The following is a 17,099-nucleotide window of genomic DNA, read 5'->3' as shown; positions in this document are numbered from 1 at the left end:
GCTCTCCCATTCCTTTCCATAAAACCACAAAGGGACCGTTAAATACACTTTACTCATGCTTGTCCATAAACCGCATTATTTTACCCGATATGTAGACAATAGGAGTATTTCTAGACTGACTGAGTCATACTTTTCAACAAATTCGGAAACGAAGTAAGAAACGTCAAGGACAGCAGAAGGTCAGACCGAAGCCCCTCTTAAGTTCACTAGAGGCACAAAGATCAGATGTGTCCGATTTAAGGCGTGTAGGGAAAAGAATTGGGGCGTCGATTCTACAACACAGAATTCCACTCTCTCTGGAGTCAACCCCTCAGGTCCCTGGGGAGAGACCCGCTGCTTATCAGCAAGGTGTGCACGCTGTTGTGCAACACGCACAATGTTATGCACGGTAAATATTGGCTCAGGACGGCGGAAGGCGAGCTGAACAGGGTGCAGTAATAAAGCAATGCCTCGGACATGAAGTTATGGCCGTGATCACGCCACTGCACATGTCGGTCTTTGTTGATATAATGTTTATCAAATGTTATAAATCATAGAATATGCCATCCCAAGTTATGTCGTATACATGCTTGCCAGAAAAACAAAACGGGTCCTGTAGTAACGATCCATGAAGCAAATGTTCGGATTGAACTGCAACATTAAGGAGAAAGTGCTCGTAATTTGTACCTTAACGATGAAACGATTATCAAAATCAGATTCTGTGTATTCTGTCGATCAACTTATGATTAGTAGACTAATTTTGGCAGCTCCAATTATGATATAATATTGTTAATACATGAATAATGTGGTCGCCTCTTATTGCTGTGTCCAAATGGCTGTACAGACCCTGAAATGTCCTACTGCTGGTGACTTGTTATTGGTTGCATTAGTCACATGATCAAATTATTCCGATATACCATTAAAGATAATCAAATATCAGTTCTGTTGAAGGGAGGAGCCGTCTTTTCAGGCTATTAGCAGCATTGTGGACTGACACAGCATCCTTTCATCACTGAAAATGACCACAGCTTCTGCAGCTAAGGCTGAAATACGTCAGAGTAGACCTCAACCTCCGTTTAAAGGTGATCTACCAGCCACGAGGAAGGGGTTGGGAGGCATCAAAATAAGATCTCTAGGCTTCCCATCCGCTTTGAGTCCTGCTCATGAATGATTGTTGGGGGTAACGCGTTAAAAAAGTAACGCATTACATTTCAAATATCTGTAACTACACTACTTTACTAGACTATAGTAACGTGCTTTCCTGCGTTACCCAAGCCGTGTTTGCCTGCGTGTAAAGTTCTGATCTGTTGTGGTGCGTGCATGCGTGCGGCCTGTGTGTCTGCGGCGTCTGCTTGCCTCGGCACGTTGCCATAGCAATCAATTTGAGTGATTTAGCTGCTTGTGCGAAGAAGTGTTGAAGTGTTGGAGTGCAGAAGCAGGTGAAACAGAAAGATCGGCTGGTTGCAGGGTTCATTGTAGAAGACATGCTGCCCCTGTCGACTATTGAATCGCCCAGATTTAGTTGTTGGCTTGCCACTCGCAAGCCAACATCCAACATCCAACATTACCTGAACAAGTGTTATATCGACAGAACATGTAATCGAAGCTCAAAATAATTTTCGAGTCCTCCCTGGATCATGTGTCCACCACCGCGGGCATTTGGTCCACCATCAACAAAAGTTCCTTAGGAATGTCGGAGCACTGGATAGACAGCATTACTTTAAAACTTGTCTGCAAGAGGGTGAGAGGAAGACGCACTTACGATGTCATAGCGTGTGAAATAGATCAGGATCATTCAGCCTTTGGACCACATAAAGTATCAGCATGTGTCACAGCCGCTTAAGTGCATTTCTGTTTTAATTGTATGGGATAAAGTGACCTTTTTATATTTTTCATTGACCACTTAATTTTTGTTCTCATGTTTCCCAAGTGCTACTGATTGACCTCACCATAGCCTACTTTATCCTGTTGGTGGATTTTACAGTGAGGCATTTCTTTGTGCAGACAGGGATATTGTTCTTTCATATGGTTTCATATGCTATTTTGTATAGATTTATACAATAAACACTGAGTGATGATAGAGCTATGATGTTTGTCCATGTATCTTCAGTAAATAAAGAAACTGGAAAGTAAAGTAATAAGTAATGAAGTTACTTTTCAAATACATTAACTAGTAAAGTAATCTCATTACAATTTACAGAAGTAACTAGTAATAAGTAACTAATTACTTTTTTTGAGTAACTACCCCAACACTGCTTGCTGGTAGGCTGCAGAAGCTGGGCATCAAACCTGGTACCTTGGGTCCGGGCGTGGAGGAGCTGCCCTGTAACTTTGTCCTGCTCTTCTCAGGGTGAAGAACATGCTCCTCAAGTCCAACTGCGTCCTGGAGGCCTTCGGAAACGCCAAGACCAACCGCAACGACAACTCCAGCCGCTTCGGGAAGTACATGGACATCAACTTCGACTTCAAGGGGGACCCCATTGGGGGCCACATCAGCAACTACCTGCTGGAGAAGGTTAGGGGCCCTTATGCTCAGGGGCCCTCCTGTTCAGGGGCCCTGGGATGTGCTAAATACTACACAACACTAGCTACAAACTAACTAAGTGATAGGCACAAGTGAAGACACACAGGAGTCTGTGAAGACTCACACAGGAAATGGGAAGGGATGTTATTCAGTTGTTTTCATTTCAGTTTAGCAATGGTTTAAATCCAGTCCCTCTCTATCATCAGTCCAGGGTCATCTTCCAGCAGGATGGCGAGAGGAGCTTCCATTCCTTCTACCAGGTGAGGGCGGCTTGTGTTAGAAGATAACCAGGAGGGCGATGACTGGTATGGAGGGGGCATGTGGCTCCGGAGGTAGAGTGGGTTGGCTGGTAACCGGAAGGTTGTTAGTTCGATCCCTGGCTCCTCCTAGCGTGAGAGCGCCGAGGTGTCCCTGAGCGAGACGCTTCACCCTAACTGCTCCTGACGAGCTGGCTGTCGCCCTGCGTGGCTGACTCCGCTGTCGCTGGTGAATGTTTGCATGAATGGGTGAATGTTAGTTAGTTAGTTAGTTAGTTAGTTAGTTTCTTGATTGTCCCCAAGGGGATAATTGTTTTCACACAGTCAAGTCTAGTTGGTTTCAGGGCAGCATACATATGAAAAGACACAACACAGTGTAGCAACACTGTGAGGCACACAGATAACAAATAAACTATTTTCCCACATATACAACAGATAAACCCTCACAACCCTCAACCCACATTTACCGCGGAAAAATATGTAGACAGAAATAAACATGACATGGACAATATACAGTGATGAAGGATCGACATATTTTTGTTCAGTGCTATGATAGCTGAGGCAACAAAACTTCTTTTAAAATGGGCTTTTCTCCAGTCTAGTACCCTATATCTGCAGCCAGATGGGAGTAATTCAAAGAATTGGTTAAGGGGGTGTTCAGGGCTGCTGACTTTTACACGTACCAGGCGTGCAAGGTCATTTTGGCTCTGACAGGCTGGGGCTGGGGAGGTTGGTTATCTTGGATGCTATGTGTGGGATTTTGAGGAGTCTGTTTTCGCTGTTGACAGTCAGCAGGGTGAAGAAGCAGGGGGATCGGTACATTAGGATGGGTTGAATGATGCTTTTGTAGAGGAGTAAGAAGAAGTGGGGGGCCACAGACAGTGATTTCAGTTTGCGTATGACGTAAAGCCTTGCATGTGCACGTTTGTGTGTGCTAATGACATTGTTCGTTGAAGTTGAGTTTGTTATCCATGGTGAGCCCTAGGTATTTGAAACTGTTGACTTGTTCAACTGGTTGTCCTCTGATGAATGTGCAATTGAGTGTTGTTTGTGGATTTTACAGTGAGGCATTTCTTTGTGCAGACAGGGATATTGTTCTTTCATATGGTTTTATATGCTATTTTGTATAGATTTATACAATAAACACCAAGTGATGATAGGGCTATGATGTTTATCCATGTATCTACAGTAAATTAAGAAACTGGAAAGTAAGGTAATAAGTAGTGAAGTTACTTTTCAAATGCGTTAACTAGTAAAGTAATCTCATTACAATTTACAGAAGTAACTAGTAATAAGTAACTAATTACTTTATTTTAGGAGGTGTCTTGGATGTGTGTATGACCACGTGAATGTGAGGCAATATTGTAAAGCGCTTTGAGTGGCCACTGGTTATGAAAGCGCTATATAATGCAAGGATACTGATCCTTGATGTGATGAGTGATGTTCTGGGCGTTGGAGGCGGTGTGTCCCGGTGTCTCTACCTCCTGACTGACCCGTTTGCGTGCGTCTCCCCCCAGCTGCTCAGAGGGGGGCCGGAGTCTTTGCTGCGCTCGCTGCACATCCAGAAGGACCCCAAGGCCTACGCCTACATCAAGGTCGGGGGTCAGGTCAAGGTGAGGCCTCGGGTTTTGTCCACCATGAATGTTCAAACCTTTTTAACGGTGATGTGATTATTATGTGGACCTCCTTTTGAAAGACGAAGACGGGGATGTTCAGTTGTACTGGATTTTGAAATCGTTCCAAAAACGAACAAATGTATCCATAAAAAGTCAAGTCAATCCCCGTCGATCACATGGGATCTGACCTCCTGGTGAAGGAGAACCGACCCAAACAGATGACTGATCTCCACTGCATTGTGGTAGTGGAGAGTGGGCGCTCTAACCAAGCGTAGAGCTGTTCAAACTAATCCACAACGTCCATCCCTGCTGCGGTGGAGAATCAACGCAAGGTGTCTAGGTGTATAGAAATTGTGTGAAGGAGAAGGTGTTCGCTCAGAGCCCCACACCAAACCACAGCATATGTTGTGTGAAACTCTTTTGTTGTTGTGGTTTCATCAGCTCTTTACCCTAGTGTGCAGACGCTAGAGCATATGGGAGACACATGGCTCAGAGGTGCCATGGTGACGGTAGAGGGGGTCAGACTGTAGAGGTCCCACGGTGATGGTAGAGCAGGTTCCCATGGTGACGGTAGAGGGGGTCAGACTGTAGAGGTCCCACGGTGACGGTAGAGCAGGTTCCCATGGTGACGGTAGAGGGGGTCAGACTGTAGAGGTCCCATGGTGACGGTAGATGGGGTCAGACTGTAGAGGTCCCATGGTGACAGTAGAGGGGGTCAGACTGTAGAGGTCCCATGGTGACAGTAGAGGGGGTCAGACTGTAGAGGTCCCATGGTGACAGTAGAGGGGGTCAGACTGTAGAGGTCCCATGGTGACGGTAGAGGGGGTCAGACTGTAGAGGTCCCATGGTGACGGTAGAGGGGGTCAGACTGTAGAGGTCCCATGGTGACGGTAGAGGGGGTCAGACTGTAGAGGTCCCATGGTGACAGTAGAGGGGGTCAGACTGTAGAGGTCCCATGGTGACGGTAGAGGGGGTCAGACTGTAGAGGTCCCATGGTGACGGTAGAGGGGGTCAGACTGTAGAGGTCCCATGGTCCCAGTAGGGCAGGTTCCCATGGCGACAGTAGATGGGGTCAGGGGTCCCACGGTGACAGTAGCGCGGCGTTGCAGACGGTGTTAACGACCTCGTGCCTCAGAGCTCCTGGTTCCCTGAGCGACGCTGTAGAGCATCGCTGATGTCATGGAGACCGGGAGGAGAGGCGCTGCGGCAGCAGACTGCTCCCCCATCAGCAGGCCGACGCCCAGCTTTACGAGGCTCACCCCACTTATTCAATAGTCTGAGGTCTTTTTTATTGTGTGAGTGTAAGAAAAACACTTCTTGGCCTCTTAGAGTTTCGTAAAACGCTTCCATGTGTTAAAAGGCCCATCTGTGCAATTAATGTCTCTCTCTGTCTCTGTCTTCTGTCTTCTGTCTTCTTTCTCTCTCTCTCTCTCTCTCTCTCTCTCTCTCTCTCTCTCTCTCTCTCTCTCTCTCTCTCTCTTTCTCTTTCTCTTTCTCTTTCTGCCTCTCCTCTCTTTCTCTTTCTGCCTTTCTTTCGCTCTTTCTGCCTCTCTCGCTCTCTCTTTCTCTCGCTCCCTCTCTCTCGCTCCAGTCTTCCATCAACGATGGAGCAGACTTCAAAGCCGTAGCGGACGCCATGAAGGTGATCGGCTTCACGTCGGAGGAGACTCTGACCGCCTACAAGATCCTGGCCACCACGCTCCATCTGGTGGGTGATAATCTTCTCCTCAGCCCCCTCGGCCTCCTTGCTCCCTGAGCTCAGCAGCTCTAGCAGAAGGACGTGCCGCCACATAGTCAACAACCCACCAGCGTGCCAGGGAGGGATCACCCGGGGAAGTGGGGAATCAACAGAGTGAGGGGAAGGAACAGTGTGGCGACTGGTGGCTTAAGACGTCCTGGGGGATACTCAGTGTCTTGTCCGGTCTGCTGTAAATCCCTCTGATCACAAGGAAGCCAAGATGGAGCACAGAGTCCTCCATGGGGCTTCAGTTGCGTGGCATGTTCACTGCAGCTGTGCATGTGTAGTTGATGTTTAATACAACACATAAACAATACATATATGCATGGAGTCAAGCCATTAGTGCGCTCACCGCATTAGTAGTACGCTCGGTAGCGAGCCGGGTTTGATTCCGCCCGTGGCCAGTCATGTCCTCACGTCTGTCTAACCCTTTTGTCCGTCTTCAGCTTCTCGTCCGTACCGCTGCGTTCACACTGTACACGTCCGTCGGTGGATCTCATTGACTTTGCACGAGGCGCTCTTGAAATGAATTGTGGGTCAATCCGGTTCTAGTCGGCTCCGTTGCCTGCCTCAAAATGTTGAGAATTGTTTAACTTTTCAGGCAGCGACGGATTCGTCGGCCAATCAGATCGCGTTACCCATGCGTCAGACCCGCCCTCCGTCATCCGTCGACGGCCATGTACAATGCGCGGTGTAAAGGCGCTCAGCGTTTGAGTAGAAAGAAGGAAATGTATGAAAGCAGTCGAAGGGCAGAGCAGGTGCTGAAGCTGGGCTCCTCTCCAGGGGAACCTGACCTTCGGCGTGGACGGGGACGTCATCCTGATCCAGAACCCAAAGGTGGTGTCCGTGATCGGGGAGCTGCTCTCCACCCCGGAGGACAATGTGGAGAAGGCGCTGCTGTTCCGCACCGTGGCCACGGGCCGCGACGTCATCGACAAGCAGCACACCGCCCAGGAGGCCGGCTACGGACGGGACGCCCTCGCCAAGGTACTGGGCTCCGCCTCCTGCTCCTAGCCCCATGCTCCTCCTCCTCCTCCTCCTCCTCCTCCTCCTCCTCCAGCTGCTCCTGCTCCTTCTCCAACCCCCCTGCTCCTCCTCCACCTGCCACTCTGCTCGCTCCTTCTCCGCCTACCCCCCTGCTCTTCCTCCTCTTATACCCCTGCTCTTCCTCCTCCTCCTCCTCCTTCTCCTGCTCCTCCTCCTGCCACCATTCCCTGCCCCTGCTCCCACCCCCTTCTCCTACCCCCCGCTCCTCCTTCTCCTCCTCCTACTTCCCCTGCGCCTCCTCCTCCTCCTACTTCTCCTGCTCCTCCTCCTTCTCCTACCCCCCTGCTCTTCCTCCTCCTATACCCCTGCTCCTCCTACTACTGCTCCTGCTCCCCCTCCTCCTCCTAGCCCCCTGCTCAAGGCTGCATGTGCTCAGACCGTTAGTCATGTAGACGTTATTAATACCGCACGTTTACTTTATTAAACCAGTCTGTGGCTCTGGAGGAGGGAGCCTCTCTCAGGCCATCTATGAAGGTCTCTCCTCTCCTCTCTCAGGCCATGTATGAAGGTCTCTCTCTTCTCTCTCAGGCCATGCATGAAGCTCTCTCCTCTCTCAGGCCATGTATGAAGGTCTCTCTCCTCTCTCAGGCCATGTATGAAGGTCTCTCTCTCCTCTCTCAGGCCATGTATGAAGGTCTCTCTCTTCTCTCTCAGGCCATGTAATAAGGTTTCTCCTCTCCTCTCTCAGGCCATGTATGAAGGTCTCTCCTCTCCAGGCCATGTATGAAGGTCTCTCCTCTCCTCTCTCAGGCCATGTATGAAGGTCTCTCTCCTCTCTCAGGCCATGTATGAAGGTCTCTCTGCTCTCTCAGGCCATGTATGAAGGTCTCTCCTCTCCTCTCTCAGGCCATGTATGAACGTCTCTCTCCTCTCTCAGGCCATGTATGAAGGTCTCTCCTCTCCTCTCTCAGGCCATGTATGAAGGTCTCTCTCTTCTCTCTCAGGCCATGTATGAAGGTCTCTCTCCTCTCTCAGGCCATGTATGAAGGTCTCTCCTCTCCTCTCTCAGGCCATGTATGAAGGTCTCTCTGCTCTCTCAGGCCATGTATGAAGGTCTCTCCTCTCCTCTCTCAGGCCATGTATGAAGGTCTCTCCTCTCCAGGCCATGTATGAAGGTCTCTCCTCTCCAGGCCATGTATGAAGGTCTCTCCTCTCCTCTCTCAGGCCATGTAATAAGGTCTCTCTCCTCTCTCAGGCCATGTATGAAGGTCTCTCCTCTCCAGGCCATGTATGAAGGTCTCTCCTCTCCAGGCCATGTATGAAGGTCTCTCCTCTCCTCTCTCAGGCCATGTATGAACGTCTCTTCTGCTGGATCGTGGGGCGTATCAACGACGTCATCGAGGTGAAGAACTACGACGCCAGGGTCCACGGGAAGAACACTGTGATCGGGGTGCTGGACATCTACGGCTTTGAGATCTTCCAGAACAACAGGTCGGCTGTAGTTTGTAGCAGAGGTCTATTCTTCATCCGTTTCCAAAGCCCTTCTGTCACTGCTTAAGATTGACTGTTAAAGATGACATGTTATACCAACAGGTGTGAGTGTGATTAGCCGTTACAAGCCATTTTTGAAATCTGCCTCTTCTGACATCACTAGTGGGCGGGTCCACCTAGATGTGTGCTGGATAGATCAGTCTACCAGCCTACCCAGTGGACGGTAGCAAACGCTGCTCCTTTATCTGTCGTACATCTTGGTGGACTCACCCACTTGTGATGTCAGAGGCGACATACTATCGACTCTGCATAGCTACCTAGCCCCTTCCAGCCACCATTGTATGTTGTACGTCCTGGCACTTAATGTACGCACTTATTGTACGCACTTAATCTACAATTGCACTTATTCATAGTTCTTAATTGTGTAGCATCTGCAGTAGCTGCTATCATTGCTGTACACAGGGAATGGGTTAGCCTAGCGATTGTTAGTACTTGCACTTGGTTCTATGAACATCTTTACTGTACCGACAGCGATATATTGTTTCACTTCTTACGACAAATGTACTTATACTTAGCCGCTTTGGATAAATGCGTCTGCTAAATGCCCTAAATGTAAATGTAATGTCAGAAGAGATAAGTTTTCTGCTTGTAATCTAATCGCACTCACACCTGGTGGTACAATATGTCACCTTTTAATTCATGAATCATGTCTGGAGGAATGTGGGCGGGTTCCCACAAAGCACACAGGATCAGGAACTGTAGTCAGTACAGTCACCAAACTAATCCACAACGTCCCTCCCTGCTGCGGTGGAGAATCAATGCAAGGTCTCTAGGTGTATAGAAATAGTGTACAGGAGAAGGTGTTCGCTCAGAGCCCACACCAAACCACAGCACAAACTCTTTTGTTGTTGTGGTTTCATCATCACTCTGGTGCTTACTTACAGCAGCTTAGCAAAGCGTTTCTATAAATCAATCATATAAAACCAGCCCCCTTTCTCCTTGTCTTCTACTCTGTTCGTCTCCAGCTTTGAGCAGTTCTGCATCAACTACTGCAACGAGAAGCTGCAGCAGCTGTTCATCCAGCTGGTGCTGAAGCAGGAGCAGGAGGAGTACCAGAGGGAGGGCATCCCCTGGAAACACGTACGCTACCTTTGGTTCCGCTTTGAGGTCCAGAACGCTCCTACAGGTTGACCGTATGACTGTCAGAGCGCTGGTATGAACGGTTTAGTGCTGCGTATACTCGGGCTAAGTATATATTTTAAACGTACGTTAGTTTGTTAGTATGTTAGTTGTGTAATACTGCTCTTGTGTAACTGGTACAGGTAGGGTTAGTGGTTTTATTCCCACTGTGGCAGGCCATAACAAGACGTATGTGACTAGTACGACAATTAAGTCCTAATGGTCACCAGGTGTTCAAATCCTCAAATCCAGAGTTGTGTGATCTGCGTCACTTACCCTCTCCCCTGTCTCCGCTCGGACGCTCAGATCGACTACTTCAACAACCAGATCATCGTGGACCTGGTGGAGCAGCAGCACAAGGGCATCTTCTCGGTGCTGGACGAGGCCTGCATGAACGTGGGCAAGGTCACCGATGAGGTCTTCCTGCAGGGGCTCAACGGCAAGCTGGCCAAGCACGTCCACTACACAAGCCGCAAGGTAGGCAGGAACAGGAACCTGCTGGAAATCAGTTATTTTACTGAGACAGGCCCGTTTTATATTGTAACTTTGTTACTTCTAATACTTTCCTGTATAATAAATAAAAGAAAAGAAACAGGCCTCACTACACCATCAGTAAGGTGGGCTCCCTACCCCATCAGTAAGATAGGGCTCACTACACCATCAGTGAGATAGGGCTTACTACACCAGCAGCAAGGTAGGCTCCCACTACACTTCTGACGAAGGTGTCACTGGAGAGCCTGAAATGGAGGCTCGCTAATGGCTGGGTTCAGCGGTGGCAGCGTGGCGTTTGACTACGGTGAGCAGTGTTTTGTAGAGGGTTTGTTACCTGCTTGGCAGTGAGCAGGTAACTGATTCAAGATCTGATTCAGATCTTGATAAGGTCGGTCTGAGAACACCAGAGGGCAGACCTTCCATCGACAGAGAAGGACGTGATAACAATACTGCTTTAAGAGTGCAGAGATCAAGAAAGACCTCTGTTCATCTGAAGAGAGAACCTCTGTCCGTCTTGATCTGGGTTAGATAGACCTCTGTCAATCTTGATCTGGGTTTGATAGACCTCTGTCCATCTTGATCTGAAGATATCATGGTTTACCGGCCAGTAGTGTGTAAATAGTTTTTGTCTGAGCAAACTAACACCAGGCAAACTGTTCTGTTCCCGGACCTCACGTCATCGGGGAGTGTGGTGTTGTTGGTAGAACGCATTGTGCACTACTCCTCTGTGAACACAAGGGGGCGACATTTACCAGCGATAGGTTGCCACGGCAGCTGACTCCACATTTTGCCTCCCCAAGTGATGTCACTAGCAACCAATGGGATTTGTGTGGCTTCAACATCTGTCGCAACTGGACTTAGTGTTTAAGAAAGGACTAGAGAAGAGAGGGAGGGCGACTAACTCAATGAAAAGGCTGTTTCTTTCACAAAGCAACTGATGTGTAGCATCGGCTAAAGAGGATTTATGATTTATTAAACACTTCTACACTTATTATACACATTTTTAGATATTTCTACTTGTACGGATATTTTATTTGAAACACTTCAGGTATTCCATCGGGATCAACATGTACAAATGAGGGCAACAATGAATCACTGAAGCCTACTGCTGCGTTATCGATCTGTGTATCTCTTCCCCCTCCTACAGAGCCTGGGAGTCGATACTTCCTCTCACCTGCTCTCATGTCATCCATCTCCTCTCACTCCTTACTCCTCTCACATCCTCTCATTTCCTCCCATGTCCTATTATGTCCTCTCATCTCACATCCTCTTAACACCTTCACACCACCCTCTCACATCCTCCGCTCACCTCCTCGCATGTCCTCTCATCTCCAGTCACGTCCTCTCATCTCCTATAACGTCCTCTCACGTCCTTTCACCTCCTCTCAAATCCCCTCTCGTCTTTGCTCCTATTTCCTCCTTCTCACATCCGCTCACATCCTCCAATTTCCTCTCATACCCCCTCCTCCCACGTCTTCTTATACCCTCTCACGTCCTCTCATCTTAACCCCTCTCCTCTCACATTGTCTCGTGCCCTCTCACATCCTCTCACAACCTCTCATCTTCTCTCACATTCTGTCTTATCATACCCCCTTACTTCCTCTTACATCCTCTCACACCCTCTCACCTCCTCCTCTGACATCCTCACACCTCCTCTCATATCCTCTCCTCTCACCTCCTCTCACCTCCTCTCACATCTTCTCACATCCTCGTCGTGACCATACTTATCTCTCTGAGCTTCATGAGCTCAACAGAGCACAGACTAAACATGTTGGAAAGAACCCAACCCTCTGAACCTCGTTGCTATCCTGAAGATGTCAGTGGGCGGGTTGTGTTTACTATTTTAAACACAGGTCTCTCTCATCATGCAATATTGAGCGCTTCATGTTTTATTAAATGCCGTACTGATGAGGCATTGTGAGAAGGCTTTAGTGAGGAGCAGAGGTGGGATTCTGCACTATTCAACCTTGAATGATTGGCCTAGTCGTGATAAATTGTAAATGGACTGCATTTATCTGGCACTTTTCTAACCAGTAGTTGCTCAAAGCGCTTTACAATAACTGTCCAACATTCACGCAGCCAATTTCTAATCCTTCCCCAATCACTGAGTTCTCCGTTCATCATTTTAAGATAATATGAATATTGAAGATAAATCAGCAGTGTCTAAATCTTGTATTTCTATAGGATCCTTTTGATTTGTGATAATTTTCCCTGGAAAGAGAAACTGGATCAAATATCTACTGAACTGTAATCATCTTCATCACCATAGAATAATCTAGTAGAAGATGATTTTAAACAGATTGTTTCTGAGCTCTCTCGAATGCGTAAACAACCACAAAACCCAGTTTCCAGATTCCCTAAGGGTAATCATGTATCCTTGGTCGACCTCAGACAAAGTAATCCTTCAAAATGAATCCAGAAATAAATAATAAATTAATACTTGCATACAATCACGCAAAACTGCCCTTGAGTATTTTATCTCTGAGGAGCAGGAAGCTAAAGTCGTCAAGTTAATCATTTTAGCTCTCCTCCATGACCTATCATGCAAATAAGTTCTTGGCAAACTTAGCAGGAAATGAAAAGGAATACCATAGCTTTTTCCACTTGAAAGGTTCCTAGTTGAAAGGTTCTCAGTTGCAGGGTTCTCAGCTACAGGGTTTCCCAGTTCCCTGCTAGAGGTGAGGACTGCTAATGTGACCACCACCTGATGTGTGTGTTCTTCAAGGTGGATATATTGATGGAGGGCAGAACAGTAGGAGACGTAGGAAGACGGATCTTGGGTGTGGAGTCAAAGAATCAGAGCATCTCTAGTAACAACCAATTTGAGGGCTATGACCATTGGTTGGTTGTGTTTTAGTTAGATTTGAATGCAACCAAACATGGCTGTTTCCTAACTGAGATGTAACCTGCTCCTTGATGACATGTTTCTTTGCACTAAAACGTCTGCTAAATAAATGAACTGTGAAGTGACGACATCTCATCAATCCAGGTCATCGCGTTATCGATCTGTGTATCTCTTCCCCCTCCTACAAGCTTGGGATTCGATATGTCGTACTCTACTCTGTATGTGCATCCATCTCCTCTCAGTCTTATCTTCTCACATCCTCTATTTCCTCCCATGTCTGTTATTTCCTCTATCTACATCTCTTAACAGGTTCACGACTTCCTCTATTACAAGCTCCGTCTATCGCTCGCATGTCAAGCTACCTCCAGTCACGTGCTTATCTCCATAAACGAGACCTTGCGGCCTTTCAGCCTCCTCTCAAATCCCCTCTCGTCTTTGCTCCTATTACAGTTGACCCAAAAAGTATATATCCTGCTAAATATATTCACACTAAATTATTTTAAAGCGTGTCACACATCACAGCCTTTCCCTGGTGTATAGAAGTGCAGTATGACTCAGACTTGTATTGGGGGCTAGGAAGGGAAATAAAGAATGAGGCTTTGATAAACAGGGATCTTGAAATGGTCTCTCTCTATTTCTCTGCTGCTCTAAATCAGCATCACCACTGCTGAGCGCTAGGCTACACACAGTTGGATACACACTGTTTGATACACACAGTTAGCTACACACAGTTAGCGCTCGGGAGTTAGCCACGAGAACCTCCGTCTGCTCAGCCCTCTGATGTATTAATCAGTGGTGTTCTGCATCAGAGACAACACACACACACACACACACACACACACACACACACACACACACACACACACACACACACACACACACACACACACACACACACACACACACACACACACACACACACACACACACACTCTTTGAAGGGATCAAAATGGGATTCAGATCCATCACAGGAGATGTTTATCCCTCTGTGTTTCTGCCCTGACTGCTCAGTAAGTTCAGCACAACTCTGAACTCGTCTGATTAGTTCCTGACTCTCCGCCTCAAAATACTTGTGGTCTGGTCGGACCGAGCACTGATACACAGAGCATGGTATCCACCCAGCCGGGGTCAGGGGTTCGATTCCCACTGGGTCACCCTTGCACTGCGGCACTGTCAGATGCCTCGGCTCCACGCCCTCACAGAACAGCAGAACAACGTATATTTCTGGGGCTATTATTTTTAGGACTGATTCTCCCCAAAGCTGCTGCCTCTTAATAAGAACTTTATGTTCTGTGGGAACGCACGCACACGCATACGTACGCATACGTGCACACACTCACTCACACACACACACACAGAAACACACGCACACGCGCACACACACCGCAGCGAGAAGCAACGCTGCAGTGTGTGTGTGTGTGTGTGTGTGTGTGTGTGTGTGTGTGTGTGTGTGTGTGTGTGTGTGTGTGTGTGTGTGTGTGTGTGTGTGTGTGTGTGTGTGTGTGTGTGTTGGCAGCGTTGCCAGCCCTCTCCAGTCGTTACATAGATAGAGCTATAGATAGATATAGACGCCTCGCCAAAAGAACATCACACAAGGAGAGAGAGGAGAGGAAAGGGGGAGGAGAGATGGAGGAGGGATTAGGAGAGAGGGAGGAGGGAGGAGGGAGAGGACAGGGAAGAGAGAGGGGGGAGGAGTGGGAGGAAAGGGGGAGGAGGTAGGGAGGATGGAGAGGAGAGGGAGGAGAGATGGAGGAGGGAGGAGAGAAGAGAGGGAGGATTGAGAGGACAGGGGAGAGAGAGGGGGAGGAGAGAGAGAGGAGAGGGAGGGGAGAGAGTGAGGGAGGAGGGAGAGGAGAGGGAGGGGATAGAGAGAGGAGGATCAGTAGAGGAGAGAAGGAGGAGAGGAGAGGGGAGGAGAGCAGAAGTGCATCCTGCTCCATCCCCTCTCTGCTTTGATCTTCTTGTTTTTTTTATTATTCCTTTTAATTATTTGCTGACGTAGGAGTTTGCCCTGGGACGGGAAGCCATGGCAGGCTGTTTGAGTTCCTCTTCTGCTCTATCGCTTTCTGTCTCTCTGTTGTTCCTGCATTCCTGCAAGTTCTCTCTCTCTCTCTCTCTCTCTCTCTCTCTCTCTCTCTCTCTCTCTCTCTCTCTCTCTCTCTCTCTCTCTCTCTCTCTCTCTCTCTCTCTCTCTCTCTCTCTCTCCTTCCAGTTATGCCGTCTCATCCCCTGTTCCTTCCCTCCATTGTCGGCGTTGCGTGTGCGTGTGTACGAGTTGTGGTCCGACAGTTGGTCCCCCCCCCTGCTAACATAGTGTACCGCTTGGCGGCGGTAATGAAGCCCTCATCCGCTGGCAAAGAGTGACGCGACGCGTGTGCTGCGGGAGGCTAACGGCTGCGGCGCGGGCTACCGCTCATTAGCTTAGCGTGACGCGCAAGGTCGTCCAACAGGCGGGAAGGACAGAGGGCGGGGCGGAGTGGAGGCAGGGGTGCGGGGTGAGTGGAGCGTCGTGGAACACCCCCACCACGAGGAGGAGGGGGAGGGGACTGGGTGGGGAGGAGTCACATGACGCAATGACACGCAACACGCAGTGTGACGTCTTGAAGGGTATCAGAGATGCGTGATGTGATTTTATATTCGATTCGATGCATCGCTGTCCGCGGTTGATCCGCGTTACGTCCCGAGAGTCGGGGCGCCGAAACACACAGTAACAGACGAGGGTTGTAAAGTTAAAATGTTTATATGACGGGAATGAGCAGCTGGTTGGTGTGGAAGGCCAGCCGGCCGGGATGGTGTGGAACCGGGAAGGTGGTGTGGAAGGACGGCGGGAAGTGGGAAGATCTGGAATGGAGCAGAGGGTTAGAACCCGGCGTTCTTCAGTATAAGGACACGGAGACGACAAAGCCAGGACCGCTCCTAACACAGCTAGGCGGTTTGACCATCTGCCGATGAGTGGTTGAGAAGCCAGAGTAGATAAGCAGGAAGGTTTGATGATGATGATCCACAGGTGGGTCTGGGTGAGTCGGAGAAAGGAGGAGTCCGGAGAACACGGAGTCCGGTAGATCCGCCCAGAACGGGAAAACACACAGAAGGACGGAACACACACGGCGATCCTAGCGCCCGCCAGGATCCACGGCAGACACAGATTCTTATGTTACACGCAACTCTTCGAGTTCTGTCACGTGTTTCACCGTAGATATGTCGCTCTGCAGACGACGTGATTTCATGGCGGTCGTTGCTGAGCTATGGAAACAACACACGCCAAGTCAGAAAGGACTGAAGGCTCCAGCATCATGTTCCAGCATTCTGTTGGCACCTGCTACCGTCACGCACAATTTGCATCAGTTCCGATCGAGACTCTTGACACTGTGCTGCTCTGAGGGAACAGACTGTGTCTGGGATCGTCTAGTGGTGTCTGATCCGGTCTGCTGGGGCGACCGGGACCCCTATCCTCTCTCTGTTAAGACCTGACAGCTGGGGCTCAGTGCATTGGACGGGAAACTCATCACTGGGACTACAGACACCCACCTCGGAGTGAGACCATCACCCACCCCCACCCCCCCCGCGCTGTAGTCCTGGCACCTGTCCTCCCCACGGGGGCCCGGGGTTTGTCCAGGGGCCAGTGGGGCCCTAGTTGGTGGGGGGGGGGGGGGGATGGGGGTTGCTGTGGAGACGGAGGAGGGCGTTAGCTGCTAGCTGCTAGCCAGCCGAGTGTTACCACGCCGGGCAGTGAGAGGGCGGGGCCACGACTCCGCCAGCTGTCGCCCCCTGGTGGTGATGGACTGATTTAGCCCCTTTTTATAGGGTCAGTGAACTGTGAAACATGAGTCATCCGTAAGCAGGACAACAACATACGTTTGTGGAGATATCTCTGTTGGTTGCTGTGGAGAGAGATGGGTTGAAGCAGTCGTCATGCTGGTTCTTTTGATCTTTGCTCTCCTACTCCTCCTCCTCCTCTTCCTCAATCTGCACCTCCTGCTCTTCCCCCCGC

General features: G+C 49.2%; 1 protein-coding gene across 1 annotated transcript in view; it reads left to right on the top strand.

The window, feature by feature from the left end:
• Nucleotides 1-17,099, top strand: part of myo1d (myosin 1D) — a 73,300-nt gene that overhangs the window by 18,624 nt on the left and 37,577 nt on the right. Inside the window, exons 4-11 of the mRNA XM_030340932.1 lie at nt 2,329-2,494; nt 2,710-2,763; nt 4,278-4,373; nt 5,968-6,084; nt 6,898-7,101; nt 8,447-8,592; nt 9,618-9,732; nt 10,078-10,248. Coding sequence (XP_030196792.1) covers nt 2,329-2,494; nt 2,710-2,763; nt 4,278-4,373; nt 5,968-6,084; nt 6,898-7,101; nt 8,447-8,592; nt 9,618-9,732; nt 10,078-10,248 — 1,069 coding nt within the window. The remainder of the gene's footprint in view (nt 1-2,328; nt 2,495-2,709; nt 2,764-4,277; nt 4,374-5,967; nt 6,085-6,897; nt 7,102-8,446; nt 8,593-9,617; nt 9,733-10,077; nt 10,249-17,099) is intronic.

The sequence above is a fragment of the Gadus morhua genome, chromosome 18 (genome assembly GCF_902167405.1).
Source record: "Gadus morhua chromosome 18, gadMor3.0, whole genome shotgun sequence".
Taxonomy (NCBI): domain Eukaryota; kingdom Metazoa; phylum Chordata; class Actinopteri; order Gadiformes; family Gadidae; genus Gadus; species Gadus morhua.
Note: the sequence above shows the minus strand (reverse complement) of the source record. Positions and strands in the feature narration are given on the sequence as shown.